At 48.1% G+C, this 16272-nt stretch overlaps 2 protein-coding genes across 5 annotated transcripts in view; both read right to left on the bottom strand.

The window, feature by feature from the left end:
- The window catches only part of CHRNA1 (cholinergic receptor nicotinic alpha 1 subunit), a 31159-nt gene extending 18660 nt beyond the window's left edge, over positions 1-12499 (bottom strand). Inside the window, exons 1-3 of one of the 3 annotated variants that reach the window (XM_075002002.1) lie at positions 12119-12499; positions 7257-7473; positions 4513-5344 (exon numbers count right to left, since the gene is read on the bottom strand). The gene's annotated coding sequence lies outside the window, so the exon portion shown is untranslated. The remainder of the gene's footprint in view (positions 1-4512; positions 5345-7256; positions 7474-12118) is intronic. The other 2 variants (XM_075002003.1, XM_075002005.1) reach the window with 2 other exon arrangements.
- Positions 12500-14857: 2358 nt separating this feature from the next.
- The window catches only part of CHN1 (chimerin 1), a 188063-nt gene continuing 186648 nt past the window's right edge, over positions 14858-16272 (bottom strand). For both annotated transcript variants that reach the window (XM_075001827.1, XM_075001826.1), the window contains exon 14: positions 14858-15866. In XM_075001827.1, coding sequence (XP_074857928.1) covers positions 15695-15866 — 172 coding nt within the window. In that variant the 3' untranslated portion in view covers positions 14858-15694. The remainder of the gene's footprint in view (positions 15867-16272) is intronic.

Below are 16272 nucleotides of genomic sequence, written 5' to 3'. Positions count from 1 at the left end.
GTGTTGCTGGAAAGAACCCTCCAGGGGCCATGTGGGAGGAGGTGGGGGAGGGGGCTGATGCACTAGGAATAACAGAAATTCTGTGGAATATCCATGGTAGAAGGCCTCCAGTATCCGACTGTCCAAGGTGTTCTTGTCCCAAAAGTGAACAGCTGAGGCAAGAAGGTTCCCAAAGGCAACATGAAAAACTGTGGTGGCATTGGGGGTGATTCATGGGTCTTGACCAGCATGTCAAAACTGAGGTTTTTGTGTGCTCCTGGAAGAGGGTGGAGGAGGCGGCTGTGGTGGATACGGTCATTGAGACGGTGCCCCTCCTGCTGGCATTGGTAGTGGGCTGGATACTGAGTTGTGCTCACAAAGATTGGCTGCCTCACGGAGCCAGGGTGTATATCTCAAGGGACCATAATGTGGTCCTCAAGTTCTTCTGCACATGGAGGGATTCAGCCAGCTTGTCGTGGAACAGTTTGTTCTCCTCAAAGAGGAGGAGGTGTTTTATCATATTCTGGACCTTTCTGGGGAAACTGGACAGCTGGAGCCATGAGTCCTGGTGTATTACCCTGCATTGTGTGCGTGTGAGACGTGACATAGCAGCTATTTCCACGGCTGATTGGAGGCTCACCTTGGTGACCAGGTTCCCTTTGTCTTCCCCTGCCAGAAACTGCTGTTGTGGTCCAGTGGCAGCTTGCTCCTGAACCCTGCAAGCTGAGTGTAGATACTAAAAGCGTACTTAGCTAGTGGAGTCTGATAGCTCACGATCTGGAACTGCAGTGCCTCTGTAGAATATACTTTCCTCTCCAACAGGTCCATGTGCTTTTCCATCATGTCCAACGGGGTTGCCTTCTGTGAGGATTGGTGTGCCCGCTCTGTTGCTACATGGCTGGCGAAAGAGCTGAGGGGGTGGATGAGAAAAAGAAAATGTGCCCCCTTCTTAGGGACGAAAAGCCTCCTCCCTGCCCAGCGAGGTGTGTGGGCATAAGAGACACCAGCATGCAACACTGTCTGGGCTGGCTGAAGAATGGTTTGGGGCCCTTAAATGGCCCCTGAGCTAGGAGAATATCTCAGAGCTGGTGGCGCTGGGCCGGAACCTCTTCCAGTGGAATGCCCTGGTCTGCTGAGCAAGTCCTGGTATTAACAGTTGTTTTCCAGTGGAGAGAGAGCAGACTAAGCACCTCATCTTGGAAAGAGGAAGCAGGTGGGGGGACCCATCTGTGAGGCTGGCTCTGCAGGGAGATCCAATGGTCTCAGAGCCACATGTGCAGACAGTCACACAGCTTCCTCCATTAAGAGCTTGTGGAGGCAGACCTCCCGAGCTTTCAGGGTTTGGGGCAGGTGGGACTTGCAAATGGAGCAGAGCACTATGAGGCAAGTCTCACCAAGGCCATAAAGACAACGTTAGTGTTCACCACTCATGGAGAGTGAGTGCAGGCAGGATATGCAATTTTTAGAGCTCAGCATCTGGGGTATAGTCACTAAGGGATGTGTAAGTCCCCAAACAGGGAACGAACTTTGCCTAAGTCATCTACAATATCTACTCTAAAACTACGATCTATAACTATCTAGAGCAAATGAAGAGGGGTCACGCTCTTGGGCTACCACTACACTAGCACATTGGTGAGTTAAACTTCTGTTGGTCAGGAGTGTGAAAACAAAACACCTCAGGTCAACGTGCGTGTCACCAGCCAAAGCACCAGTGTGGACAGTGGTTATGCGGTGGGGTGGGTGACCCTCTCCTGCTGACCTAGTTGCGGCTGCCCATTGGCAGTGGTTTAATTATGCTGGTGGCAGACAACAGCTACACAGGGGACCTTACAGCGATGCAGTCCCAGCATTACGGCTGTGCCACTGTTAGGCTGGTAGAGCTCACATAGCTTTGGTAAAAACAAAGAGCGTGAAGAAAGAAGGGTGTTGACTCCGGCCAGGCCGTGGTACGAGGGGACTGGAGATGTGCCAGTGCAGTCCGTCAGTTTCACTCTTGCCTGTGAGCCGAAGGATGTGCTGTACACTTGTGGGCCGAGGGACACAGTTAAGAACCACTTCCAGACTCGGGAGCGTGACTCCCATGCACACCCACACATGGAATACAAATGGGGACTGTCATTTGAGGAAAATGTTCCATTACAAGTGTTATATTGCACAGTATCACTGGTACAATAACGTGGGCAGCTGGCTCTATAGCCAAAATAGCTAAATGGAGGAAGGGACAAGTACACAAAAATGACAAACCCCTTTCTTAACACAACAGCAGAGCAGGGAAAAGTATGGAAAAAGTTACTTGTGTAAATGTGAAGCTGCAGGGGAGGGGAGATGTACTTAATTACTAGTCACCGGTGTCCCTCTGGAAAACGACTTGAGTAAAAATACACATGCAAGTCACATCTATTGTATTTGAGTAGCCAGAAGTAAAAGCAGCTGCACTTTTACTTGAGTAACTTTATGGGTACTTTTTCCACCTGTGCACAACAGACCCAGCAGATAAGCTGCACTGCTCAATGTATGCATGTATTAATGCTCTGCTATATTCTTTTGGGTTTAGTGAAGGGATCCTTAAAGTGAGTGTTGTGATACTGCATTATGCAAATGATGAACCAGCCTTCCAATGTAGATAACCGTAATGACCTTGGACAATCCTATTTGGGTACCTGACACATTTGCTAAATTATAAAGCATCTGATACACACAAAATAGAAGCTCAAAATAAAAAATCCCAGAAACTGTAGTGAGGGGGAAAAAAGAGCTCACTTAACACTCAAAAAGTAAATCCTTCTTGGCTGCCAAGCGTATTTTTGAGAAACAATCCCTAGTTGCCTGAGGAAAAGCATTACTGGTAATTAAAGGATCCCAGAGGCCTGAACACCATTGGCTCCAATCCACTCAGATAAAGCAGATATACTCCTCAAATAGCAGCTTGTCTAACACTGTGAGCCAGATAATATGAGAGAGAGCTGAATCTATCCTTGAGACAAAATATACATGTGAGTAATGCAGAGGCATACAGAAATTAAATAGCGTCCTTAAATTCCTTGGGCAGCCTACTGGTATCTCTCCTGAGATAAACAAATTAGGAGATTCATTACTGTAAAAGTAGAACCAGCAATATTGAGTGGAGCAGTTGATGGATTTACTGTCAGAATACTTCAAAAGCTATGCTCCAGACAAGTGAGTTACAATATAGGGTCTCTGTCAATGTTATCCACATACAGCAAGGAAAGTATTGAGAGAGCAGTTTAATGGAAGGTCTTCTATGATAGGCATTACTGAGCCACAATGTTAATTGCTTAACAGTTAAAATCTTATTCTAGTTTTAGTTTTAATCATAAACTAAAGTGAACCACATTTTGTAATTAGAATGTTACATAATGCAAAGAAACATATTCAGCTCAACCTGGACCTCCAGGCATGTGCCTTACATAACAAGCAGTCCTGTAGCACCTTAAAGACTAACAAATTCATTTATTAGGTCATGCAGTGCCATGGATATGCTATGTGTGAGACCTGTGCATTACGAAACAAGCTCAGGTCCTACTGTTGTAACAATCTCCAGTAGTAACAGAAGATTGAGAAGGGATTCTAAATGTGTGACACAGATGGGATCCCTGGTACATGGGGACAAAGACCTCCTGTATGAACCTCCCAAATCCTGCTTCCCTTCATTCTGCTGCAGGCTGGGCTATCTGTGGTCATGTAAGACAGGTCCGGCTTTGCAGCACAAAGCCCAGTTCAGCTGACTATGAAGGCACTAATTTTATACCATCACTTTTCTGACCATAAGCAAACTTTAAAGATTTGAGCGTGTTAAAATAAAATTTAACAAACACACCCTGGGGCATTGTGTGTGCAGAAAATGAAGATCGGTGGTGGGGGGTAGGTCTACATGGCAGTTATTTTGAAATAACAGCTGTTGTTTTGAAATAACTTTACTAGTGTCTACACAATGCAACCACTATTTCAGCGGTTGGTTTATTTCAAAGTAGCGGTTGGTTTATTTCAAAATAGGTAAACTTTATTCCAAGAGCAATAGCGCCTATTTTGAACTAGCTATTTCAAAATAAGGGCTATTTAGAGCCTATTTCCAAATAAGCCACAGTGCATTCAATGGCTGTATTTTGAGATAGGCTTTATTGTGTGTAGATGTCTTTTCCGGACTACAGGCTGAACTCTCTAATCTGGCATGATTTTAGTTAGCTGGACAGCCATTTATCATGGGCATGGCCAAGTTTCCTGTGGTTCCCTAAAGTTTGTTCGCTGTATAGTAATGTCAATACCATTAATGCTGCCAACATATAGAGTCATAAAACCACAGAGGATAAAACAGGAAAGGTACTCACAGAACACGTAGTATAAGAACCTAAATTGAGCAGAATATTAGAACTGCAAGCTGTCTGCTTGCAAATTCAGGTGCTTCGCTCACTGTACACATTCCAGTATTTGGTCCAGTCTAGATCTAAATGTCTCTAGAAATGGCACTGTCACTGTTGCTCATGAGAGATCTTTCTGCAGTTTGACTTAACTCACCGTCACTAAGTTCCCTTTTTCATGCCATCACTAGTAATTCTTGGCGGTCACCCAATAACGAGTAGGACGTCTTCATGTCACCTTCCTAACGGTGAGTCCATTGATGGCCAATCAGCCCAATTCTGGGGCTGTAGGTCTTATCACAGATGGAGCAAGTGTTGGTAGCTGTTGGAAGGGTGTGGGGCAGTTTTTGGTGCTCTTTTCTTCTTCTCCAGCTTTCCTCATCTGCACTGTGGCAGGACCTCTCCAATTGTGTCACCCCCTCGCAGATTATCGTTCTTCATGGGAGATGGTCTTGAGCAAGGTTCGCCCATGTATCAATACCGATGCTGCACTTTTTCATGTGTGCCTTCAGCATGTCTTTGTATCATTTCTGCTGGCTCCCAATGCTCCTCTGTCATTCCTCCAACTTGGAAAACAGAATCTGCTTTGGGAGGTGCTGATGAGACATCTAAACCACACTATTTGTGAGTTACTAAGTTCATTTTCTTTCTCCGCCTTTATAAATGGACTTACTTGCCCCAATACTATTTTTTGTGACAAAGGACCAGTTTGGCTTCTTTCCCCTTATATGTTCCCTGAACAGTCTTTTTTGGCTTTCTCCTTTCCCATCTCCCGACCTGGATTCTTTTAAAAGCTCAGATCATTAAGCAAGCCTTCGGTAAGTCCATGTATTTCAAAACCTGGCCTGCAGTCCATTAGATTGTTCCAGCAACTTCTTTCTCTTAGGAAGACACAGTCAGTCATGCTGAATTATGTCACCTTAATGTAGTGGTTTTGTAATGTGGACAATGACTTAACTTGCAGGATTTGAAATCCAAAACACAGATCTCTAGGAATTAAAAGGCAATCAAATATTTTAATGATTGTGCTAATACTTCAGTGCCCCTTTCCCTATTACTAATGTAAATTAGAGCCCAGCCATCTGAATGTAAGGTACAGCTTTGTAAACGAAACACTACAAGTATATTTCAAGTGCTGAAAAGCAAGTCACTAACCACCTACTGTACATTTAATACATTTTGACAAAATGTAATGAAAAATAATCACCTTGCTGAAATGATTTTAATTAGCTTTATTATTTAAAAGAGGAAAATCATTTCAAATTAATGGATGAAGCGTGCAAAATTAAATAGAATAAATTCACATATTTCACTGCAGATGACGGTACATTCCAGAATGTGCTTTCTCCTCTGGTGTTTGGGTAACTATGTGCTTCTCAGAAACAATCTGACAGTCTTAATTATGCAGACTCCACAGATCTGAGATTATTTGTAACTAAACATATTCAGAGATTTGATCATCATCAATATTTGCGTCTAGCTGTAGTCACGGTTTGTGATTGAGGGAAAAGAGCGTGTGCTTATTTCAGGACAGAAACAAACACCTGAGCCAGAAGTCCATAGGCACAGTAGACTTCTGACTTACACATAGTTTGCATTATTGTGCAACCCCACGTAAGTCAAATTTCATGTAACTTGGAGGAGCCAGGAAACTGACCAGTGCATCACCACTGATCAGTTTCCTGTCTTCTGTGAGTGGCAGGCAGCCAAGAATCAGGCTGCCCCCACCGACAGGAGCTGGGAAACCTCTCCTGTCAGTGGCAGCTGTCAAGAGTCAGGCTGCCACTCCTGACAGGAGCTGGGAAACTGTTCCTGTTGGGGCAGCAGCCTGACTCTCACCACCCCTGACAGGAGCTGGGAAACCACTCCCGTCAGAGGTGACAGCCCAGGCAGCTGCCGCCAAAGACAGAAGCTGGGAAACTGACCAGCTCAGTAGCGCTGGTCAGTTTCCCTGTTCCTGTGAGAGGCGGGGAGTTGTTGACTGGCTCCCAGCTGCCCACCACTCACAGGAATTGGGAAACTGAGCAGCACAGCAGCTGTGTTTCAGTTTCCCAGCTCCCCTGAGTGGCAGGGCAGCCCAGAGCCAGGTGCCAGCTCCCTGCCACTCAGAGTCATGTTAACCTGACATAGGTGCAACTCGAGAGTGTGTATCTCAGGGTTCTACTGTATAGTGATTTTGGAAAAATAATCTTAATTATGCATTTACTAGATCTAAAGAAAAAAAGCATTCAAGTGGCTCTTTAAAGACTAACAAAATTGCTATGACTGTTTTTTGTTCTGATAGAATACAGACTAACATGGCTAACGCTCTGTCACTAGATCTAAAGAAGGATGTGTACACAAAGGAGACAGGCTGTGTCTACACTAGACACAGAAGTCGACCGCAGATATGCAATTTTAGCTACACCAGTTGCACAGCTAAAAATCAATGTATCTATGCTTGGCTAACTTGTCTGTCTGAATGGGGGAACATCGACAGGAGAGTTTCTCCCATTGACCTTCCTTAGCCCTTGCCAGGACTACAGGGGTTGACCCCGAGAGCTCGATTTCATGCATGTGAGAAATCAAGCCCTTGAAGATCCACCCTGAGCAGGTCAATCTTCCACAGTAGTGGAGATCAGCCCATACTAGAGAACTAACCCTCGCAACACAGTTTAGCATCTTTCCCCTTCTGGGCACAGGTGGTGTTCTAACACTAGTGGGGGGCCTTTAGGAGGAGCTACTGGGCTAATTTTATAGTCACACTTGGCTTTTTGAGGCAATACGAGTCAGTCTCCGAAGTCTGAGCACCAGCCAGGCTAGATAATTCCTATCACCCCAAGGAGGGATAGCATTTCCAGCAGCTGCAGCAACCAGGAATGTGCCCAGGGCAAGCTCAAGACCAGCTAACATGAAACCCACCTGGCTCATTGGCTGTTCATTATGGACACTCCAGTCAACGTCTGAAATTTTGTTTTCTCCAACTCCCTTTGGCTTCAATCCAGTTTTCTTCTGAGCAACTGGCGATGTTGCTGTAGATGTGCCACTGCTTTGGGAGGCTGTTGTGAAAAGTGAGGCATGCAGTCATCCCTGTCAACAGCATCAAGCTGTCAGCAACTTGGACCGGATGAGGGGCGTACTGGAGAAAGCACAGATAACCGAAGGCTGATAAAATTAGCCAAATTACTCATGTTTTCCATGCAGTTCCTGCAATCCGCTTTGAACAGATGGATTTTACACACACAGGAATTCAGAACTGAAGCTTCTTCCACTGTTTTCTCCTTGGTCCAACCACTCAAACTCTACTGAGCCAAAGAATGCAAAGGGTATAGCTGCGCACATGCTTGTGGCATGGGTAGACCAACTTGCCCTGGCTTTAACCAAGCTAATGTGGGTTACAATAGTAATGATGACATAGGCTAGCCACTCAAGGACAATCTGAGACTGTACTGAAGCCCCAGGCCTCTGTGCTGTGGAACCAGGGTTCAGTCTCAGATTGCTGGCTGGCACCCCAGGTAGATTAACGCTCACTTTGCTATGACTGTCTGTGTTAAAGGCACTTGCCACTGCTTCATTTACAGGGCCAACAGACCCAATGTGCCATTACGAGAGGCTTGCCACTGCCCCTGGAAGTGCTCGCAATGCTCCTGCCGCTGGCCATTCTATGCCGGCTGCTGCAAATCGGTTGGCTGGCTGGCTGCTCCGTTGGAAGCTGCTCCTGCAAAAGGCGATGCTGGCCAGGCTGGCTTTGAGAGCATTGAGCATTGGCAGCCTGGTGCAAGCTGTCCGAGTGGAGGGAGGAACCTGCACTCCCCAATCTATAGTTTGTGGCAGTAAAAAACAACTGAAGAGCTCATAAAAGCTGGCAAACATCATTACAATAGGAAAGCTTGAGGCGCCCGGGGGCACCACAGAGCCATAAAGATTAACCCCAAGGTGACCATCCGTCCCGTATAAGGCGGGACATTCCCGTATTTTGGGCACCAAAAAGGCAACCCTGCCTATTTCCCAGGGGGCCCTAAAAAGGCTGGAGCTCTGTCTCGCCTCCCCCAGGCTCGGGGAAGCTGGAGGAGAGCCGGTGGCTGCTGCTACTGCCTCCTCGCCACCTCCTTGAGCTCAGGGGAGCCCGGACGAGGATGGGTGCGGCAGCTGCTGCCTCCTTCCTAGCTCCACGAGCTGCCGTGGGCAGCGAACCCACCCAGGCAGCTGCCGTCCAGTTCCCAGCTCCTTATGCCTTGGGGGGAGCTCAGAGGAGCACAGGCAAGCTGCTGATTCCCTCCTGGCTCCCCAGGGCATGGAGCAGCTGGGGTGGGGGGCAGCCCTTGGCGGCCACAGATAGGGGGGGCACCCCCCATATCGCCCTGTGCCATATTTCGGATAGGGAGATATGGCCCCCCTAATTAACCCATTTATTTGGGCACATGCTTTGGTGGGCTGGACCCCACTTGGCCTGCTAAGTTTCATGGGCTGGAACCTATGACCCAATAAATGGGTTAATCTTTAAGGCACCACAAGACTTCTCGTTGTGTTTGCTGGAACAGACGAGCACAGCTACCCCACTGGGGGGGAAAAAAGGGTCCTGGCACTCAAGAGGATCTAGGACATGGCTTCCCAAACTGGGAGGGGGGTGTTGTATTCCCCTGGGGACATGAAGGAATTCCTTGGGGGGGTGGTGAGGTGATCCAGCCCTCCCCACAGTCATTCCCCCCACCCCAAGAAAGAGCCGGCCCTTGCTGCCTGCTCTCAGCTGCTGCCATTTCACATGGGCAACCCGGCACAGCTGCTATAAAGAGCAGGCAGCCAGCAAAGGCCCACATGGCACTAGCTGCCTCCTGCAAAGGTGAGTAAGCGTGGGCTGGGGAGGGGGCGGGAGGAGGATGTGTTTAGATGAGGGGCTGGCAGTGCCTGGCTTTGGAGGAAGCTCTAGTCTCAGGTCAACGGCAGATACTAGCTCAAGAGGCTCAGGAGACAAAGAGCTCGTGGCAGAAGGGGCTGAGCTGAAGCAAGCGGGGGGCATTGGTGTGATCCAGATGACACGAGCCTTTGCTGAAGGGGAGAAACCAGCTGAAGGGATGGTGCCTGCCACAGTCTCCACACTGGGGACAGGGCACTGGTTAGCCAAGCTTGGCACCATTCAGTCCTTTTACTGGTTAGGTGCTTTCCCTGTTACACTTTAGTGTTTCTGTGGCTGTTTCAGGCTCCCCTCTCCTTAGCAACCCTCCCCAAGCACCACTCGCAACACGGCAGCAGGCCAGACCCGCTGCATAATCACAGGCGCTGAAGCTGCACACTCAGGTTTGGAGGAGGAGGGGGCAGGTCCCTGCCCACGGTGGTCAGCAGTGCAGCCATCTGGTACCACGCCAGTTGCTGGAAGCCTGGCAGCGGACATATGGGCTGGGAGCCTGTCTGGCCATTCCTCAGTCCCTGAGACTACAGACGTCCAGCCTCTCTCTTATCTGACCAGTCCTGGTGACGGCCTGCAGAGGAGATGCCGTAGGTGCATTTTGCTGGTTAGGGCCAGTTGAGGCTTTAGCTCTGTGGTTGGGAGTCCTCCACGTCTCCCCTGCATGTTTTTGCTGGGCCCAGGGGTCTCTACCAATGAGGTATAGCATAAAACTTAGTTCCCCAGCCTACCCCTCGACTCGGTGCCAAGGCTGGGGCAATGCTGTGTGGTGCTGTAGTCCTGCGGCAGTGCACTGCATGAGTCCCAGGAATCTTGGGAGCAAGGGACATGAGTAGCCACATTGAGCTATGGACCAGCAGCCCAATCTCACCTCTGTCCCAGAGCAGTCAGCCACAGGAATGAGCAACCCACAGTCCTGCACCCAGTACAAGATGAGGAGCGAGCAGAAACCTTTCAGCTGACACAGGTTTGCCTGTACTGCTTCTGTTCTCTTGCAGCTGTGCAAGTCAACGTAGAACCTGCTGTGAAGCTTCAGTAGGCCAGATGGTCACTCCAGGAGCTACATGCATTCTCCGGGTGCTACCGTCAGGTTCCTAATATGGAACCCTCTCAACTCCCTCTATTTCAGGGACTCTTGCAGTTCCCCACCCACCACAAGCAATGTGTGCACCACCCTTTCAATTCCCCACCCAAACCAGGCTTCCGTGTGGTCTCTCCCTCCAGCCCAGGACCTCAGGGTGCCCCCAACCTCTCCCTCATGGAAGGGTCTCTGAGCCCTCTCCTTTCACTTCCTTCCTCCCCATTTCCCTTCTTCCTACTCTGAATCCCTGCCCACCCTGTTTCTAGTACTGCACCGCCAATTTCAAACCAACAAAAATCATGACTTTAACCCTGCAAAATCATGATGGGCCTGCAAAAATCATCAGTTTTTTTAAAAAAAGACAATACACTGTTGTTTGGAAAGGGTTTTGCCATCCCATGTATGTGTGGTCACACCCAGATTCACTGGGGAAGGGGAGTGGTGTTTGTGATTGTTTGGAGTCACCCCCAGAGTCACTGGGGAAGGTGATTGGTGTGTGTGTGTGTGAATTCTGATTCACTGGGGAAGGTGATTGGTGTGTGAGAGGGGAGAGGTATCACTCCCAGAGTCACTGGGGAAGGTGATTGGTGGGCGTGTGTGTGTGAATTCTGATTCACTGGGGAAGGTGATTGGTGTGTGAGAGGGGAGAGGTATCACTCCCAGATTCACTGGAGAGGGTGATTGGTGGGCGTGTGTGTGGGGGGGGGGAAGAGGTATTACTCCCAGATTCACTGGGGAAGGTGCTTGGTGGGCGTGTGTGTGTGGGGGGGGAGAGGTCACTCCCAGATTCACTGGGGAGGGTGATTGGTGTGGGGGGGGGGGGGGGAGAGGTCACTCCCAGATTCACTGGGGAGGGTGATTGGTGTGTGTGTGTGGGGTGGGGGGAGAGGTCACTCCCAGATTCACTGGGGAGGGTGCTTGGTGGGCGTGTGTGTGTGGGGGGGGGAGAGGTCACTCCCAGATTCACCGGGGAGGGTGATTGGTGGGTGTGTGTGTGGGGGGGGGAGAGGTATCACTCCCAGATTCACTGGGGAGGGTGATTGGTGTGTGTGTGGGGGGGGTGGGGAGGTCACTCCCAGATTCACTGGGGAGGGTGATTGGTGTGTGTGTGTGGGGGGGGGAGAGGTATCACTCCCAGATTCACTGGGGAGGGTGATTGGTGGGCGTGTGTGTGGGGGGGGGGGCGGGAGAGGTCACTCCCAGATTCACTGGGGAGGGTGATTGGTGTGTGTGTGGGGGGGGGGGAGAGGTCACTCCCAGATTCACTGGGGAGGGTGATTGGTGTGTGTGTGTGGGGGGGAGAGGTCACTCCCAGATTCACTGGGGAGGGTGATTGGTGTGTGTGTGTGGTGGGGAGAGGTATCACTCCCAGATTCACTGGGGAGGGTGATTGGTGTGTGTGTGTGGGGGGGGGAAGTATCACTCCCAGATTCACTGGGGAGGGTGATTGGTGGGCGTGTGTGTGTGGGGGGGCAGGAGAGGTCACTCCCAGATTCACTGGGGAGGGTGATTGGTGGGCGTGTGTGGGGGGGGGGGGGGCGGGAGAGGTCACTCCCAGATTCACTGGGTAGGGTGCTTGGTGGGCGTGTGTGTGGGGGGAGGGGTGTCACTCCTAGATTCACTGGGGACGGTGATTTTGGCCCACACTGCAGGAGCTCTCACTCCCCCATCTTTCCATTCCTTGCTCAAAATTTAATCCTGCCCTTCTCCAAACCACACCTGTTTGCCCACCCATCAGCTGCATCTGCCCTCCTGTCTGCCTTCTGTCAGCTATTCAGCGCACCCCCCACCCCGACTCACCTTGGTTTCTGGGAACACACACCAAGTGGGGGCTGGGGTGGTGTCTGCTCTGCCCCTTCCAGGCTAGGGAGGCAGTGCCAGGTTTTTTCACCCCTCTGTCCCTCCCCGAGATGGGTGCTGCAGTGAAGGCAGGGGCAGAGCCACCTCTTACTCACAGGGGTTACCGGGCTCTTTCTGCTCCCCACCTTCCCCGTTGCAAGGACGGCTTCAGGCTGCTGAGAGAAAGGGGGAAGACCTCTTCCTGCAGCAGCTGTGATTGGTTGCTCTGCCCTAGGAGGTGTGCAAGAAGGGTAGGCAGCCAATCAGAAGGCTCACACCTGCTAGCAAACTGGAGCTTCTTGCCTCATTGCCAAGGTAGCTTTGTCCCCGACTGACAAATATCTGTCACAAGAGAAAAAAGTCCCATGAGTCGACAACATCAATTCCCCACTCCAAACTTCCCAAGTCCCCACTTCCCTCAACATTGTCCATCTCCAAGCCCACTTTCCTCAACACACTCCTCACTGCTCCCCCCTTATGACATAGATCCAAGTCATCTGAGTTTCTTCGTTCTCCTCCACTCACTTCTCCCCATCTCTGCTTCTCCCACCACTGTTCTACCTTTTAGTTCCTGCTGTTTCTCTCTTACCATCCTGTTGCCTCTCTGGGTCCCCTCTCTCCCACATCCCTGCTTCCCTCACTATAAATATTCTCTGTAACGATCTCACCTCCTCCTCCTCCTCTTTTTTTTTTTGGTTAGAGTCCAGCCTACAGATAACGTATGTAGGCAGCATATTAATCTGCTGTCCTTGACACATGGTGGCAGGAACATGGAGCAGCAGAGAGATTGCTCTGTCTGCAGCAGAATGTAGTTTCAATCACCTGCTTTTCTGTGAATCCAGCTCTTCTGGTGTTCTGATTTGTACCAAAATAAATAGGATTGTGCCCACTGGTGCCTAGAACTTTCCCTGCAATTTTGAAACAGGTTGATTGTGGTGGTCCGAAGTTACCTTTGTACGGACTGAGAAATCCCAGTGAGTTTAGCATCAGACTTGGCTTTGGTTTCTCCATAAAATCACATCTGAATTGCAATATCTGACATCCAGGCTACGTCTACACGTGCACCCAACTTCGAAATAGCTTATTTCGATGTTGCGACATCGAAATAGGCTATTTCGATGAATAACGTCTACACGTCCTCCAGGGCTGGCAACGTCGATGTTCAACTTCGACGTTGCTCAGCCCAACATCGAAATAGGCGCAGCGAGGGAACGTCTACACGGCAAAGTAGCACACATCGAAATAAGGGAGCCAGGCACAGCTGCAGACAGGGTCACGGGGCGGACTCAACAGCAAGTCGCTCCCTTAAAGGGCCCCTCCCAGACACACTTTCATTAAACAGTGCAAGATACACAGAGCCAACAACTAGTTGCAGACCCTGTATATGCAGCACGGACCCCCAGCTGCAGCAGCAGCAGCCAGAAGCCCTGGGCTAAGGGCTGCTGCCCACGGTGACCACAGAGCCCCGCAAGGGCTGGAGAGAGAGTATCTCTCAACCCCCCAGCTGATGGCTGCCATGGAGGACCTCGCTATTTCGATGTTGCGGGACGCGGATCGTCTACACGTCCCTACTTCGATGTTGAACGTCGAAGTAGGGCGCTATTCCCATCCGCTCATGGGGTTAGCGACTTCGACGTCTCGCCGCCTAACGTCGATTTCAACTTCGAAATAGCGCCCAACACGTGTAGACGTGACGGGCGCTATTTCGAAGTTACTGCCGCTACTTCGAAGTAGCGTGCACGTGTAGACGCAGCCCCAGAGTGCACTCATTTTGTACTTATGTAAAGCAATGAATAGCAGGTCCAATATATTTCAGGAGGTGAAAACCTGGCGTCACATATTACACATGGACTAATCTGCTCTGCCATACTTTGTGACAAGAGTGAGTCAGAGACCCTACAATGAAAAGAACTGGTTTCTTTGTTTTAGGGCTGTGATTACAATAGCACAGAAAATTCCAACAATGCCAAACAAAATTCATTGGACTTCCAGTGTTACAGAAATTGCGAAAGCTGAGAAGATAGTGCTTGCAAGATTACTAAACTGAACAGGTATGACTTGGGGTGTTTACTCGCTTAGAGATATGCAGTCAGAATCTACACACGCTGTTGGATGGAATAGTATTTCTTTGACACACTCAGGTGTGTTTTTAGAGACTACAGTGTGAATATGTGGAGTGGCTCTATCATAGGGACTGCTGAAAGGCTGATAAGAAGCCATTTGTATGCATTGCTCTGCCCTAGAAAACAGATGAATTATTTATCATTTTTAGTTATTTCCCCTTCACGTGGAGAAGACGTTGCTGAAAGCAGAAGTGCCTGGGTCAGTGTTGAACAATCGAAGCCTGAAGCAAAGACTGTTAGATATATTTGTAAATAAATAATAGCCACCTATATTTGTGTAACTGTAAATTGCAATACTTGCTTGTATACAGGCAAATAACTATAAACATTTTTGGAAAAATTCAACCGAAGCTAGTTATTAATGGCACTGGATGCTTTGCAGTACTTCATTAGTGGTTTGGGTATTTTTAAGAGGTGCTGACGAGCTCTTGCAGAATGTGCTGGATGCTGATTAAAGAATTTTGCAAATAAAATAATCACCAGAGTTCAATGGGAACCTTAACAAGTGTCAGCTCAGACTCCAAACTATTTAGATTTGGAATGTCCTGCTAAAAAAATAAGAGAAATACAAATGGTCTCTTTTCAGCCAAAGGTCATTCAATATGTTATGAATGCAAAATGCCATACATAATTCATATAGCTGAACAAGAGATGAGATATCTAACAGTAAAATTTAATAAATTAATATATGCATGCCAGATAAAATACAAAATTACAATGGAAATAATAATAAATCAAACATTGTACAGTGTTGCAGCTTTTACTGAAGCCACAATAAAAGGCATGGAGAATTACTTAAAGTGACAAAGTACACATTTTGTTTCCGTTAAAAAACAAGTTACTACATGATAAAAAAAAAAAAAAAAAAAAAAAGAGAAACCAGGAAGAAATCACCCAAGAAAGTGGAAACAGAATGATAGGAAATGTCAATGTACAGCCAGAACCCCACTTCACAGAAATCGTTCTTTTTTAGTCTCAGAAACCAATTACATAGAACATAAAAGCAAATTCACAATAGCTTTACACTGAGAAACATGCTGAATTACAATCACAAACTATCCAGGACAAAGATGCTTATAAAATATGCTGCACCAGTTCTCACTTCCTCTGCAGAAAGATCTTCACCAAAACAGGGAGAACAGGAAGCGAATCATGCAATAGAGCTTTAGATTTTTTGTTTTTAAACATGATAAACACCCAGGATTACTAGTACTGCAAAATGTGTTAACCTTTTTTCAACATCAGCTGAGTGGCATGACAGAAGCAACACAAGAGTTCCTTCATTTTTATCCTGTATACATCAAAAGCTCTAGCAAATACGGAATTCAGCTACAAGAGCCAGTTAAATTACATGAAAATATTACTTCCTTCATAGAATACTGTTTCCTTTTTTAGAAAGAACAAAACAAAATATTTAAAATAAAATGTCTTCATTTTTTATAAGCATCTCCACCACCAGTCTCTGGTAACGGATATCATTCAGTGCTGCCATTGCATCTAGTTCTGGTGCTCGCATAAGGGTTGGTCCAAAAACTATGCCAAGGTTCTCTGCATTCATGAGATTTTCCTTTTCATGGAGCGTTACCCTGCAGAGGAGGAAACACAAGGCATCTCATACCAAATATTGGGTGATGACACAGTGCACATAGACATGAAAACTCCAGGGCAAAGTGGAGGAGCAAAAAGGGCATTCTTCGCCGTTTCTGAAAACTCAGTCTAATTCTTGACCTCCCCCCACCACTGTCTGATTTGCTCACCTTGATTATCTTTTTCTGATTTGTCCTCCTTGCTTACTGTTTTTGGTTCTCTGTGCCTTAAATATTGAGTCTGGTCTGGTCTGGCTATGGTCTGAAGAAGTGGGTCTGTCCCACGAAAGCTCACCGAATAAACCATTTTGCTAGTCTTTAAAGTGCTACTTGACTGCTTTTTGTTTTGAGGAGAGGCTGTTTCACAGGTCTTGTGTAACAAGAAACACAGAGGTGCTTTGGGGAG

This window comes from Carettochelys insculpta, chromosome 8 (genome assembly GCF_033958435.1).
Source record: "Carettochelys insculpta isolate YL-2023 chromosome 8, ASM3395843v1, whole genome shotgun sequence".
NCBI classification, from domain to species: Eukaryota; Metazoa; Chordata; order Testudines; family Carettochelyidae; genus Carettochelys; species Carettochelys insculpta.
The sequence above is the reverse complement of the archived record's forward strand: the minus strand, read 5'-3'. Positions and strand labels throughout refer to the sequence as shown.